The sequence below is a fragment of the Vicugna pacos genome, chromosome 10, assembly GCF_048564905.1.
Source record: "Vicugna pacos chromosome 10, VicPac4, whole genome shotgun sequence".
Taxonomy (NCBI): Eukaryota; Metazoa; Chordata; class Mammalia; order Artiodactyla; family Camelidae; genus Vicugna; species Vicugna pacos.
This window is the reverse complement of record NC_132996.1, coordinates 6,545,257-6,560,582: the sequence shown is the minus strand read 5'-3', so window position 1 is coordinate 6,560,582 and position 15,326 is coordinate 6,545,257. Positions and strand designations below refer to the sequence as shown.

Genomic DNA, 15,326 nt, shown 5'->3' with positions numbered 1-15,326 from the left:
CCTCTGTAGAAGCTGGGGTGCGTTTCATGGCATGTTAGGGGCAAAATAGTCCATGTCAAGGAAATTATGGGGAAAGGGGAGAAAGCAAGATTCGGCTTGAAGCTTGTGGGAATGAGGGGGGTGTGAGGGCAGTGTAAGCTGTGACCGGGGAGAGTGTAAACAGGGACGTGACTGAGGAACCAGTTCAGTTCCTGCAGGTGCGTCAGGAGCAAAGATGTGCAGAGGTCATCACTGTGTGCACCTCGACCCAGCAGGTTCTAATGCTCCCGACATCTCCTCACCAGTGCGCCATTCAGGGGATGATGGCAATGCGAGACAGAATGACAGGACTCAGCTTCCAGAAATGAGGGTAAGAAACAGGCCCCAGACAGACAGCTGGTGCGCAGTGTGACCGTCACTGACTTCAAGATCCTGCTTGGCTTCGATGCCACTCAGAGGAAAAGCCTCAGCCGTCTGAGGCTTCCAGGCCCTTCCTCCGTCGTGGCCAGTAGGTGTCCCCCTCCTGGCCTCGTCTCCCCCTTGCTCTCCACTCCGTCCCTCTGCTGCAACCCCACTCCTTCCTCGCTGTTCCTCAGACACACCAGACGTGCTCCTGCCTCAGCGACAGATCCGCTTAATGCTCCCCCCTTCCCTCCTTCAGGTCTTTTCCCAGTTGGCTTCTTCTGACCACTAAACCTACAACTCCCTCACCTCTTGATGTTTTTTTCATAGCACACGCCACCTTTTAACACATGATGTTCTTCCCGTATTTATTGTGTTTATAGTCTGCTTTCCTCTCCTGACCGCGGGTTCCGTGAGGAGGCAGACGGCTCTCCATCACCCAGAGCGGTGCCGAGTACACGGGGGCACGCGGTGCATGTTTGTTCTACAGCAAGTACGTGTGGCACTTGCTGTTCTCAGTCACGAAGTCCTGAGCCCCAGGGGCTCACACAGAGGTGTCAAGGCGGGGCTTCTGATCCAGTGGGGTGTCCAAGTACCACTGTGCGGAAGACTCAGCCGCAGAGCTTTTGCACAAGAAAGGAAACCATAAGCAAAACAAAACAGCAGCCTAGAGAATGCGAGAAAATGTTTGCAAAAGGTGAGACTGACAGGGGCTTAATTTCCAGCATATATAAATAGCTCATACCACTTAATAAGAAAAACAAACAACCCAATCCAAAAATGGGCAGAAGACCTAAACAAGCAATTCTCCAATGAAGGCATACAAATGTCCAAAAGGCGCATGAAAAAATGCTCAATATCACTAATTATCAGAGAGATGCAAATCAAAACTACAATGAGGTATCACCTCACACCAGTCAGAATGGCCATCATTCAAAAATCCACAAATGACAAATGCTGGAGAGGCTGTGGAGAAAGGGGAACCCTCCTGCACTGCTGGTGGGAATGCAGTTTGGTGCAGCCACCGTGGAAAACAGTATGGAGATTCCTTATAAAACTAAAAATAGACTTACCATATGATCTAGCAATCTCACTCCTGGGCATATATCGAGAGGGAACTCTAATTCGAAAATATACCTGCACCCCAGTGTTCATAGAAGCACCGTTTACAATGGCCAAGACATGGAAACAACCTAAATGTCCATCAACAGATGACTGGATAAAGAAGCTGTGGAATGGAATGCTACTCAACTATAAAAGATAGTAGAATAATGTCCTTTGCAGCAATATGGATGGATGAATGGACCTTGAGATCATCATTCTAAGTGAAGTAAGCCAGAAAGAGAAAGAAAAATTCCAAATGATATCACCCGTATGTGGAATCTTAAAAAAAAAAAAAAAGAAATGAACGTATTTACAAAACAGAAACAGACTCACAGACTTAGAAAACAAACTTATGGTTATCAGGGGAAAGTGAGTGGGAAGGGATAAATTGGGAATTCGAGATTTGCAGATACAATTACTATATATAAAATAAACAACAAATTTCTTCTGTACAGCACAGAGAACTATATACAAAATCTTGTAGTAACCTATAAAGAAAAGAATATGAAAAGGAATATACATATGTTCATGTATGACTGAAGCATTATGCTGTACATTAGAAACTGACACAATATTGTAAATTGACTAGACTTTAATAATAAAAAAAAAAGTCAGCAGCAAGGCCTCTCGGCTGTGGGGTGGTAACTTTGAGGAATAGGCATCAGGTTGGGGGTTGTAATCATGAAGTCCTACCATCAGGACCCTGAGGACATCAGAAAATAAACCCCAGGATGAAGCTATGTCCCCATCAGAAAGAGCAGCCATGTGTTGAAGGCAAAGTACGTGTGAAGTTTGGAGACAAAAACTGGAATCCAGATGAACCAAAGCCTATAGGCAGAAATGGGTTGTGTGTGTCACCATGTGCCTCTGGACCACTCCCCCCCTCCCCCAACTCCCAGGCAAGGGTCAGCACCCGTCGCAGCCGTGTCTTTATTGGCCCAGATGCACATCCTGAGGCTCGTCCTGGGATTGTTTTACAGGCATCTCAAAAGTGAGCTGGGTGTGTGGGGAAGACAGGAGGTAAAAGAGTTGGGTGTCTGAGGATTGCATCCCCAATTTCTGACAGAGATGCTCAGTTGTCAGATCCTCAGAGATAAAGTGCTTCTTGTACATGTTCTTTTGGTTTTGTTTTTTGTTTGTTTGCTTTGAATTGAAGTATAGTCAGTTACAATGTGTCAATTTCTGGTGCACAGCACAATGTCCCAGTCATGTATATACACATATATTCATTTTTATATTCTTTTCATTAAAGGTTTTTACAAGATATTGAACATAGTTCCCTGTGCTGTATAGAAGAAACTTTTTTTAAAATCTATTTTTATATATAGAGGCTAACATTTGTAAATCTCAGACTCCCTAATTTATCCCTTCCCAGTCCTTGTCCGTCGGTAACCATCAGATTGTTTACTATGTCTGAGAGTCTGTTTCTATTTTGTGTTCAAATAATTCATTAGTGTCTTCCTTCTTTCTTTCTTTCTTTCTTTCTCTCTTTCTTTCTTTCTCTTTCTCTTTCTTTCTTTCTTTCTTTCTTTCATTCTTTCTTTCTTCCTTCCTTCCTTCTTTCCTTCTTATTTCTTCCTTCCTTCCTTCTTTCTTTCTTTCTCTCTTTCCCTCTCTCTCTCTTTCTTTCTTTTTTTCTTTCTTTCTGTCTGTCTGTCTTTCTTTCTTTCTTCCTTTCTTTCTTTTTTTCTTAGATTCCACATATGAGTCACATCATACGGGATCCTATTTTATCCTCACATTGATCTCACGGGGGAAGCATTTTTAAACTGCTGAGGAAAATGAGCCTTAGAAAGGTTCGAAGTTTGTCCAAGCTCACATGGGAGCTGGTAGGTGGCAGCTTGGGCAGGGGATCTGTCTCTGAAGTGCCGTGCGTGTCTCTGAACCACGTTGCCACAGACCAGCACCAGCAGGCTCCTGTCGCCAGTCTGCCTAGACCGTGTCAGTGTGACCTGCTGATACGGACAGAATACCCTGTGGCTCGGCCAGCAGCCAGGCGTAATGGGAACAACAGCAACAAAAAGCCCAAGTCGGATGTAATGTACGACAGGGTAATTATGGTTAATAACACTGTGTTGTGTGTCTGGAAGTTGCTAAGAGAGTAAACCTCAAACGCTCTCTTGTCACAAGAAGAAAACCTGTAACAGTGTGTGGTGATGGACGTTAACTGGACTTACCGTGGTGACCACTTCACAATACATACAAACACAGAGTCATCATGTCGTACCAGTGAAACTAACATAATGTTTTATGCCAATTACATGTCAATTAAAAAAAAGAGAGAGTGAAAGAGGAAATCTGAAAGGAAAAAGCCACAGTGGTCACAGGAGTCGGTGACCCACAGAACAGCTCCTTCCAGGAAGCCTGTCGGAGGCTGGGTGGTTATTTGCGCTCTTCCCATTGGTGCTCAATGAGACAACGAGATTTTGGTGGAAGAGTCTCAGTTATCCCCAGCAAGTGACGGCCCTTAAGGAGTGGAATGCCGTCGCTGAGTTTGTGTTCGGGGAAGCTGCCTTGCACTGTGGGGTAATTTTAAAGCACTTTAGAGAAATTTTTTTGCTCCTTACCATAATAATAGGATGTCAAGTGCACAGCAAGGGTTCTCCCCTCCTCTGACAATAAAGGAAACCGAGGGAGCCAAGACACTGTGTCACCCAACAGGCTTCTTCTCGTCCCTGATCTGTCTTCCAGTGGAGATGAAGAGTGATGCCCGGAAGGTTGGAACCAGAATAGAGTCCTCGAGAAGTGGGTGGAGGGGAGGGAGAGAGCCCGTGTCAAGCCAGATTTGTGTGCTGTCTGTCAGTCTGTGGGTGGACCCCTTTGGTGGCCAGGCGGAGAGCCCCCCGGCTTTAGAGGCCCGTGTCCCTCACTAGACCTCCGTGCTGACGGAGCCCGCTTGTGTGACCGGGGCCTGAGTGGCAAGGCGTGTGTGCAGCAAGGCTTGAGAGTCTCGCTCAGGAGTCTCCTCTGCCGGGGGCTTGTTCTGTTTTTCTTCTCCTGGGCTGTAGCAAACCCCACCAGAGCAGCAAGTGGCACCCAACAAGGCGACCCAGCAAATGTATTCATTCAGCAAGTATTTGCAAGCACCCAGGATGTGCGGGGAACTCTGGAAGTGCCTGCGACATGAATCCTTGGCTCTCTAAGGGTCGTGCAGAGTCTTTTTGGTGGCCATGGCATCATGTGCTTCCCCCCACCCCCCAGTTTAGAGGAAAAATCAGTCATTGATGCTCCTTGATACATTTTATTAAGGCTGCCCTTGACTCGTATGGTCCACAGCCTCCTATCACGTTTCTGCTGTGCCCTAGGGACACCAGTGTGAGGTTCTTGGTTGCAAAGTGGCCTAATTGAACAGCCCCATAGTCTGGATCTTTTTCTTGGACCCACGCACTTTCATCTAAAGCTACCCATTCTGGGTCTCATTCTTTAGAGGTCCAGATAAATTCGTTCGGGTTGATGTTCGTAACTGGTTCATGTCTCACCCTGATTAAAATTACATTTCAGAGGGACATATTATACCTCCACTTACGGGAAGGCCACCTGGTGAGCGATCTGAAAGGCCTGGCGGCCCCGCAGGTATGCTGGCCCAGGATGTATGTGGGCTCTCAGCACTTAGTCAGTCTCATGGAGTGAGTCGCTGACTGTGGAAACAGCCCTGTCCTGGTGGATACAGAGGTCACCTGGTATAACCCCAGGTACGAGGGACCCACACACCCCTTGACTTGAAGAAGATCTTATCCGTCTCCTCTGCAGACTCAAAAACAGATACTGTTTCTCAAATTTGTGAAGATCCACAGAAAACCAAGCGGCACGGCAGAATTCTGACGCAATCTTTGGTTGCAAACCACACTGTCCTTGGTGCTGTACGCTGGGAGCAGACAGGATGCTGTCAGTGCTTCTCCAGATGCCAGCAGATGCCTTTACAGCGTGTCCCTCCCTGACGTCTGAGTGCTTTTGCTTCTAAGCGCCTGATGTGATGCGCTCTCTGCGGGGCCGCCCTTGGGAGGTGCCTGGGAGTCTGCGTCTGCCTGGGGCAGCCCTTAGCCAAGGACTGGTGGGCCAGGGTGTGAGGGTCCAGAGGTGGAGCTCAGGATTCCTCTGCAGGACCAGGCTGAAGGGGCCCCTCGTGGGAGCTGGGCTGCATCACATCATTGTGTGGCTTTCTCCTTCCCCGTCCTGCTTCCCCCAACTCGTCATCAGGTTCTCCTGCGCCTGGGAGCACCTGCTTCATACACAGCTTGCCCGGCCTCATTCCCAGGCTGCTCTCTGGGGAGCGCTCTTTAAGACAAGCAGCACGCCAGGACACGGGTGTATTTGTGGTACCACTGTCCCCAGAGGGTGGAAGGGACAATGCTTCAGCCTAATGCAGACTTGTCTGAAATGTGTGTTACTTCCCGCCAGGAGCCCTTTTGACCTGAAATAACGCACCCTCCGCTCCCTCCCACTGCACACATACCTTGATGCTCCGTTGCAAGGTGACATGTCTGGCTCTGGGGTCTGCTTAAGAGCTCCTTGAGGGCAGAAACTGTGTCATTACTGTTTGAATTTAAAGTGAAAAGACTGAATAAACCATCTATTGCTGACACCCACAAAATCCCAGGAGCTGCAGAAAAGTCAGTCTCTGTAATGAAAGTGGTATTAGATACTCTTCTTGGAAAGCGCAAGTCAAAACTTACTGAATGTTGCATTACTTTAGCTTGCAGGTAGTGCATTTGGTACTAATATGTTTGCAATTTTTATGCTGTATTGCAAAATATGAGCAGGCTGCAGGCCTGGCCCTGCCTGGAGGAGGAGGAGGAGGAGGAAGAAAAGGATGATGCAGATTATATCCTTGGCTACAGTCGACTGCAGACAGGCTACAGTTAACTCCAGATTCTCTAACACTGGACATTAGTGAATTGCTGGAAAAATCCTGTAATGTCACAGCCCTAGCTCAGATTGCTTAGAGAATAAATTTTTGTTAAAAAAAAGGTGCAGATCTTGTGACATATGAAATGCATTTTTCCAGTCACAAACAACGCTTCAGGACTTCTGAGCTGTCCTGAGGGGTGGTCATTCAAAAATCTCTACACGTTAACCACTCCTCACACAAAAGTTTTTTTGTTTTTGTTTTTGTTTTTGTTTTTAATAAAGCCTCCCAGAGCTCTTTAACCATCAGTCAGATGTCATTGGTTTAAGAGAGAAAAGTTTAAACGTATTCCAGGGTCAGACCTGAGGTGGGGATTTGTGAGGAAAAGTAACTGGGTCCCAAACTGAGACAGGCTGTGTCCTCCTCGAGGGTGAAGCGAAGTGCCCAATGAGCCAGTGACACAGCCGAGGGTTAACTGTATCCCGTGAGTCAGTCATGAAAGTCTGGACCACGTCTGTGAGAAAACTCAATAGGCTCAACCCATAAATGAATTAATAAGAAAAAAGTTGGCATCTGATCACTTCATTACTTCTTACTACTTCTTGAGCCAAAAGATAACTTCTGTTAAACAGAAGTATGACGTGAATGAGTCAAGTTGCTTACGTTCCAAGAGGGAGATGGACGTCAGCCAGCAGTGCTGAAACTTCCTTACCCGGGCTGGGTAGATCTGCTAAGAAGTAGGAGGGAACCACAGGCTGTAGCGGGCAGACGAAACCTGACGCAAATGAGCCCAGGCTTCCTTTCCTGCTCTGTGGACATTGGAGACTTTCTTCTCAAGCGTTGTGTAGTTTTCTAGGATGAGTTAAAATAGGCATCATCAAACTGTTGATTATAAATCGACTACCTGTGTTTTGTTTCTTGTACCGCGATTGGCAATGGCACCCAGCACACTGCAGTGACTATAATAGGTCTTCAGTACAAGTTTTACACATGCGATCCAATATGGTACCTGCCCCAAACCATCTTATGATACTGTTTTAAGATGATACAAAATTATTACAATCAAAAGCAATAAATATGCCTTGAGATTTTCTTAAATATTGTTGAGATATGATTTCTTTTTTCAGGGATGCCAAGTAGCGGGCATGAGGGCCAACTTCCCATGTGGTGGCAAACACCGTTAATTGTCTCTTCTTACAGCTTTCTTTCCTGCTGATCGCGGCAGGGGCCTCAGATTCCTTCTTAGCATGATCCTCCAGATGCTGCGTACCAACCGATTAGAGACACGTGAACTGAAACCTAAATTTCATTAGATTTTATGAGGTTTAAGAGGGAGAGATTTAAGACAGGGGAGAAAAAGGGATCTGAGAGCCACATCCTTGCTCTACAATTGCCAACACTAACTGAATGCGTATATGTGCCAAGTACCATTTTCTGAGCCTAAGATGTATTAACGTATTTTGTCCTCACAGAAACTTTATGCAGGAGATGATGTTAACTTTTTTTTTTTAATCTATAGAACTGGGGGGTAATAAGGCCCAGAAAGGCTAAGAAACTTAGTGAAGAATGCACAGCTGGTGATTGTCAGAGCTGAGATTCGAGCCCACGTGTCCTGGCTCAGGATCCTACACTGTGAGCTACTGGGCTGAAAAGAACTCAGTTGGAGAGGTAGGAAACATACAGAGACGAGGGGAAGAAAAAAAAAAGCTGAAATCATTGAAATAAGAAAAAGAAAGAAAGGCTCAAGTGAGAACAGAAACAAAAACCAAATCCAGATTTGTAAGCCTAATGGTTTTTTTCTAGGATCATAACTATGCTTTGAAAAATGTCTTTGATCGTACAGATATGACATGAATACGTTATCTGTGCATTACATGGTTATAGACTGAATATCACGCCAAACTATATATATATGTGGAATGTGTGTATGCATTCTTCTGTATATTACTAGTAGCAACAATATATGTTACCTTTTTTTTTTTTGAATTATAATGTAACACGGAAATTTGACCTTTTCCAATTATTCTGAAGGAGAGTCCGTTTTATGAAGATGAGTTGGGGGTAAATGTCAGATGACTGAAACACAAAACACTGAAAAGGTTAAGGCAAAAGCAGAGCATTGCCTTAGTACTTTTAGTCTCAGACACGATAATTAGTAAATTTAATTCATTGTGAGACTGACCTTGTGGTGATATGAAAGCTTGTTTTCATGGACAATGATTAGGACAGAAATGCATGGCAGGGAAGTTCAAGACTCACTTCTCGAATGTCATCATCAAGGTTTCCCTAATAACCTAGGGAAACAATTAATACTGTTCTGTGCATTTACTAGAGGACATTTCTGTCTGTCTGCCTTTTACATGCTGTTCCTACAGTTTATCAGTGGATGATGACAAAAACCTATGACTTGCGGGATGGGCATTAGAAAAAGAAGGAAGGTTAAAAAAAAAAGCATTCTTAACATCGCAATTTTTCTCCTGGTTTTTACTTCAATATAATGACATTCTACATAGGGAGTACTATAAATACTGAGTCTAAAAAACTATTTTTTAGTACTATGACTAATATGATCTCCTTAGTAGGGATAATTCCCTTTACCAGTGGAAAAGTTGGCTATTTGAAATGTCATTTTCAAAGAGTTTGAAAAACATAAAGCAATATCCTTCTGACCCATTTATATTGAATAAATTGATTATCCATCAAATGGCACAGATATAAAAAAAAACTATCACATGGTCAGCATCTCTAGTTATTCACTCAACTGTAAAATAACTTTGCAAAAATTGATTCCAAAATGAAAGCTTTTTGTGACTTGTAAATATGATGTTATCATCCTGGGGAAATGTTTTGGAAAGTGTCTGTAGAAACGTTGATGTTTGTAGCTGTAAATACAGAGTAAAGAGGAGACCTCAAGCAATCACGCTAATGATTTAAGAAAAAGAATGCATTCTCCTTAATTACACGGGTCTTTCACAGAGTTCGCGGTGGATCTGTAACCTCAGCTAGTCACACATGCAAGTAAAGATTCAAAATATAAGTCAGTGTTTTGCAGGATAACAGATGTTTAAATGAATTTTCAACTTCCACCCATGGTAGGATGCTGAGCTGTTTGCCTACATCCTACACAACCTTTGATTAACTTGTTCGCTTGGAAAGCCACTGAGGTAAGTTTCCTGAGTACAGCGCAGAGATCTGGGGCAGGAATTCATACCCTTTTCTGCTTCCCCAGTGACTCAGCCTGAATGCCCTACATCAAAGGGCAGAGTCTCAACTCCAGCGAAGGTGTTCAGATCCAGCACCATTCAACAGAGGTGCAGGGACCACTGGCATGACTCGCATAAACCCCGCCTGACACATGATGACAAAGGATGGTTTCAGAATGAAGAAGGACCTGCCTGTTAGAATCAGAACAGATGCAGGTCATGCTTAGAATGTGCCATTCGGAGACACATCTCTTCCTTGGCCTGAAACTGGAAAATGGGTCCAGACAGTGATTCTGTGACGGGCACTCGTGGGTCAGACTGCCTGGCTAGCGAATACTGCTTCACTGTCTCTCCATTTTAATTGAAAGTTTAGCTTGTTTTTTGCTATTCACATAGCGATACTATTCTCTCATACTGGAATAGTGCTGGAAAGGTGGAACCAGATAAAGTCAGTCTTTCCTCCTCACCAAGTCATAGCCACTAAACTCACTATTTCTCTCTCAGTGTCCCACGCGCATGCCCAGTTCTTGGCCGTGCTCACACCATCCCCACACCTTAATATCCATCTCCATCTTTTATGTTTTTTAGTGTCTACAATCTCTTTGAGGCCAAATCTTCTGTTTACCCATCGCTTTCCCCGACGAACGCTCTTGTGGGTCTCTGGACTGGGTATATGATGGAACTTTGAGGTTTGAGGTGCAGCCCATTCTTTCTTACATAGAGATTGAAATATGAGCTTCAAAACAAGATAACCACACTCCAAAATAGCCAGCCAAGATCCCAGGTAAGTGTGAGGCCCCTGCGTGAGGGGCTGTGTTTTGTTCCTGGTTCTGACGCTCAATCTATGTGCAAGCAACTCAGCCACTAAAAGCCTCTGTTGTATTGTTTCTAACCTCATGCAGCTTAAACCAGGTTAAATTCCACAGCGCGTGGATAGCAGTGTCCCCAGCGCCTGGCACATGGCAGGAGCTCAGTAAATGCTACCTGTACGTGTATTAGGAGTCCTTTCTTTACTTGTTTGCAAGATCCTTGAGGTCGGACACATTTTCTATTCCTTTCAATTCCTGGCAAAGTTTTCAGCAGATGGTAGATTCTGATGATTCATTTTTATATGCCTTGTAAAGCCATTTTGAATTTGTGTTATTTCTTGGTTTCAGAGTCATGAGATCAGCAGAGTAAAACCACGCATTGGGGTACAAAACCTGGGACTTCATTCTGTCCACTGGCGGTGGGTTCGCCATGAGGCACGGGCAGGGCTTGGCTCGCAGGGAGCAGTGTGTGATCAGAGTGTCAGACAGCACCGTCCTAGCCTCTTTGTGGCCCCCAAACTTCCAGAAAGCGCCAAACCTCAGAGAAATATGAGAGACAGCACTTTGGATAAACACATTTAAACTTCCTAATTACCTAATTTTCAAAGGTTAGCCTGACTGCAACATGAACGCAGGATGTAAAGCCTTGTAAAAAGTCTTGAGACTTTTGAAGGATGGTTGTGCTTTGACCACCCTTTGCCAATATGCCTGCAGTTAAGCTCTTGCTGGAATTGTCAAAGCCTTTCTTAAAATATGCTCGGTTTCTCTTTTCATTATCCAATGAAAAGGAAATCAGAAGCGATGCCCATCCAGCTGCCCTCTGAGGGAAATGACGCCGGGACATTTAATTTTGAACAGTAACAGGTGGCACTTGATGGTAGCGCCTTTTACTGAGGAACCCATAGTCATGCCTGCTGCATTTCCTAAAATGCGTATCTTGTCAAGTCAACCCAACATAAAAGACACTGAGGAATCTAAATATGTCTTCTAGAGTCGAGCCCGTCTGCTGCTGCAGAGCGCTCCTTGGCCCGGAGGCTGAGCTCCTGCGCGGCACAGCAGGCGAGCTTTGTGTGCGTAGGTGATTTTAATTTGCCGATAGTGCATTTGGTGTGAGGTTGATCGGCTTTTACACCTTCTGATTCAAATATGGTCACAAAACGTTTGAGAACAGACCTTTTCTGCATCACTGAATAACTTCTCAGTAAGCAATACCCACAGACACAAAATCACCGAATACAAAATTTCAGCTAGATTTTCTGATCTGATTACAGAAAGGTTCTTTGACTTAAACGAAGTCAAAGTTGGGGCTAAACAGGTTCTCTGTGACCATTTTATCCTTAAAATGATACTTAAAATGTGCATTGGAAGCCTCTCCTGATTGAATTTAAAGCAGCACTTCCAGTCAATGGCCAGCAGCATCTAAATGTTGAGTCTTTGGGCAGCTAAACAGATAAACCTTCATTTCTTTCTTTTAGTTTCACATCATCAGTGAGTACTAGCAACCTCTTGGTAAACGCTCACGAATGCAAATTCCTGTTTTATATACTTTGAAGGGAGGGAAGAATATACTCAGCGTAACAAGTAAGTATGTGCAAATGTCTTCAACACTGTTTTCCTCTGCATTTGATGTCATATATGGGAATTCATGCAGAACGTCCCCCAGAAATGGCCCCAAACTGTGCTGTAACTGGACAAGATAACCACATTTGTTTGTGGCTTTGATACTTCTCCGATAAAGGGCTCTTATCTGGCCAATAATTTTTCAGTCACAATGAAAAATGTGCCATAAAAAGCTTCTGAGTGTCTATATTGGCTGCAAAGAAAATAAGACAAGCACTTTATATGTGTGTGTGTGTGTGTGCGTGCACACACACACACACACACACACACACACACACACACACACAACTGAACCGTTTCCAGGGTTCAGTGAAGGAAGCATTTTTTCACTGGTAACTATAACATTTTCAGAGATGAAACAGAATTTAAGAAAGACTGCACCCCATTTTACACAGACATTATCAATCATATTCTGTGGGGACTAAGCAGAGTAGAGGATTAAACAGTATTCTCTGAACGGCAAGAGATTATTTTCCTCTAGACTTCAGATCTGCAAGTCACCATCAGAGGATCCACAGAGCAGTCGAGGAGGTGCCCGAAATCACCGCCAGAGGAAAGACCGCAGTCTGGAGTGTCTGCCCTGCCAGTGGCAACGGCTCCCAGGTGGACTCTCCATGCAGTCACGTCATCACAATAGTTACACCCAAGAAAGCAGTTTCCAAAACAAGCACCAGACACCAGGCATACTTTTCATCAAAATCTGCAACATTTAGTCTGAACAATGAAGTTTAATCACCAAAAATATTAAATAGTAGCGTTCCAAATGAAAGCACGACCCAATTTATCTTTGAACATTTCCTTGTTTAAAAAGTAGTCACACTGGCACTTAAAAAAATAAATCAGAAAATAATATGGCTTCGAGTGGACAAATAAATATAAATTTTTTAAAGAAAGTCTTTGCATTATCTATTGCTTTCCCCTTGATTTGGTTCCATCGATAATTTCTCCCCAAGTTTTCTGATAAGCTCCGCCAGGTCTTCTGAATTCTGAGTTTTTTCTTCAAGGAGTTCATAGCGGAGGCTTGAGATGTCCTGTTTAATTTCCTTCAGTTCCCCTTTGAAAAACAAGAGTGGTAAGATGTCAACTGTCAAGACGTAACGCAGAGGAACCAGTGATTCTGGGGTGGATTGAAAGCAGTCTTAATTACACACACACCTGTATTCCGAATCCTTTCAAAGGAAATCACTTTTTAATGAGGCAGGTTTCTATTTTCTCGGCTAAATATTTTGGTTAATGAAAAGGCTAGAGAACTTACAACAAAAGTCCTCCTAAAGTAAGTAAAAGGGAAGCACTGGTGGCAGAGGTTATGCGGTTTGGGGACCACGGGCCTCACTGTCCTCAACCACTTCCTTGTCTCTCCAAGTCCCCCCCAAAATAACACAGCCCGGTCTCCCCATCCACGGGTCCCACATCCGTAGACACGGAGGGTGGACTGCAATGCTGACTCCATCGTATGTAAGGGACTTGGGATTTTGGTATCCACGCAGGTCCGGGAACCAAACCCCACAAATGCCGAGGATGACTGACGTTACCTATCTTAAGCAGTGGCATCCGCTCCCAGCTGCGGAGAAATAGCCTAGCTCCCCAGTAGGGGGCGGGGTTGATGGCTGGTGAGATCCCACCTTCTCCCCTTGAGGCTCACCCCTCCCTCGCCTGTCTCTCCAGCGCTCCCCCAGCTCAGGCCCCGGCTCCCGCTCGGGGCTGGCTTGTCCCTGTGTTCAACTCACCTTCATTCACCTCATCACTCTCCTTATCTATCTGGGCTTGCAATACGTATCTTTTAATGAGCCTCTTCATTATTTTCTAGACAAAAAAAAAAAAAAAAAAGGAGAACTCCATCTCAGTTTTATGTTCATGGTAAATCTCTCATTTGGAATTGTTTCTGAGTCTTTCTCTTTAGTAGGCAGTTTCAGAAGTCCTAGCTATGAAAGATGAAGATGATTTGTCTGGTAAGGAATGCAAACTATCTCCAGATTTTAAAAGCAATTTTCACATCACCAGGGCTAATGACTCAAAAGTTTATTCTTGAGAAAAGAGTGAGGGTTAGAGCAAAAATCTAATCCTTGATCTTCATTGCTTGTCTTTTACTTGAAAGATTTTAGAGCAGGACATGGCCTTTCCGCTGGGCAGGTCAAGGGCGAGCATTTCTGAGTGTGGAAATGGAAACGTCAGTAAATGTGCTCTGGTTTATGTCTTTTCCTCCCTTACCAAGAAATGTGATCAGTTTCGATTGCATACTTGCTAATCATTTAGGAATGACTAGTTTCAGCGTGGGACCTCGGCTTCTACCATGAGGATGTTTGCTTTTGCTACACACTTTTCATGAAAAGTAAGAAGTTTAGCACACATGTAGGGGTTCCTGAGTGGATGTACAGCTACACGAAATCTTATTACCTAAGCCCAACATTAAATGGTAGATAGTAAAATTCCAGTTCAAGAACTTATTCTAAGGATATAATTGGGTACCTGGACAAGTATGTTCATAGTAGTACTTCTTAGGGTGGGGAACGGCTCAGTGGTAGAGCACATGCTTAGCATGCAGCAGGTCCTGGGTTCAATTCCCAGTACCTCCATTAAAAAAAATTCCTTCTCAGAGTAGCACTACTTATAATAGAAGAAAAAACAGACCCTAAATATTCATCAGTAGGGGATGATTTTAATAAATTATCATATAATTGTACAAAGGAATACTATACACCCATTAAAATTAATAAGAATATGTTTTGTGAAGTGAAAAACTATTACTCACTATATAAGTACTATTAACTCATTTATATAATATTACATATACATTTCTAGAATAATATTAAACTATTTGTAAAATAATATACATACATATAATCATCTGGCACAATATTCACCAAAAGTAAGTAGTCTTTATTTCTCAGTGTGGGGCTTGAGGTGATTTTTACTCTCTTATGTTTTTTGTAAGAAAACATGAACATGTAGACTCTAAGTTCCATGATGCCAGGACTTCATCTATTTTTTTTTTTTTTGCTTATGTATTCCTACTACTTAGAAAGTGCCTGGCACATGGTAGTTACTCAAATATTTTTTGAATTAGTGCATTATTTTGATATTGAGAAAATATAATAGTTCATTTTCATTTAAAGAATCATATAGGTTGAGTTTCTAAATGTTACAAATCACCAGACTTTAAACATTCATGCTTACCTGATACTGTCTCGGACGATTATTGAAACTATTTAACTGGAAATCTTCTGAGCTCCTTATGCTGGATTGTTTACTGTGCCCAAACTGTAATTTGAAAAGAATTAGAAATTGATCCTTATTTAACTGTTTAAACAATGTGGTATTTATTAGTTACATATGTGAACTGATAAAAAGTCTCATATACACAAC

The 15,326-nt window shown here is 43.5% G+C and overlaps 1 protein-coding gene and 1 long non-coding RNA gene across 3 annotated transcripts in view; one reads left to right on the top strand and one right to left on the bottom strand.

Moving 5' to 3' along the window:
* The first annotated feature begins 10,131 nt into the window (after positions 1-10,131).
* On the top strand, positions 10,132-12,856 carry LOC140698631 (uncharacterized). Its single transcript, XR_012076403.1, has 3 exons — positions 10,132-10,318; positions 11,819-11,924; positions 12,445-12,856. It is a non-coding gene; the product is annotated as an uncharacterized lncRNA (long non-coding RNA).
* The window catches only part of TRPC6 (transient receptor potential cation channel subfamily C member 6), a 97,297-nt gene continuing 94,568 nt past the window's right edge, over positions 12,598-15,326 (bottom strand). For both annotated transcript variants that reach the window (XM_072968918.1, XM_072968919.1), the window contains 3 exons: positions 15,138-15,221; positions 13,691-13,766; positions 12,598-13,017 (listed from right to left, as the gene is read on the bottom strand). In XM_072968918.1, coding sequence (XP_072825019.1) covers positions 12,866-13,017; positions 13,691-13,766; positions 15,138-15,221 — 312 coding nt within the window. In that variant the 3' untranslated portion in view covers positions 12,598-12,865. The remainder of the gene's footprint in view (positions 13,018-13,690; positions 13,767-15,137; positions 15,222-15,326) is intronic.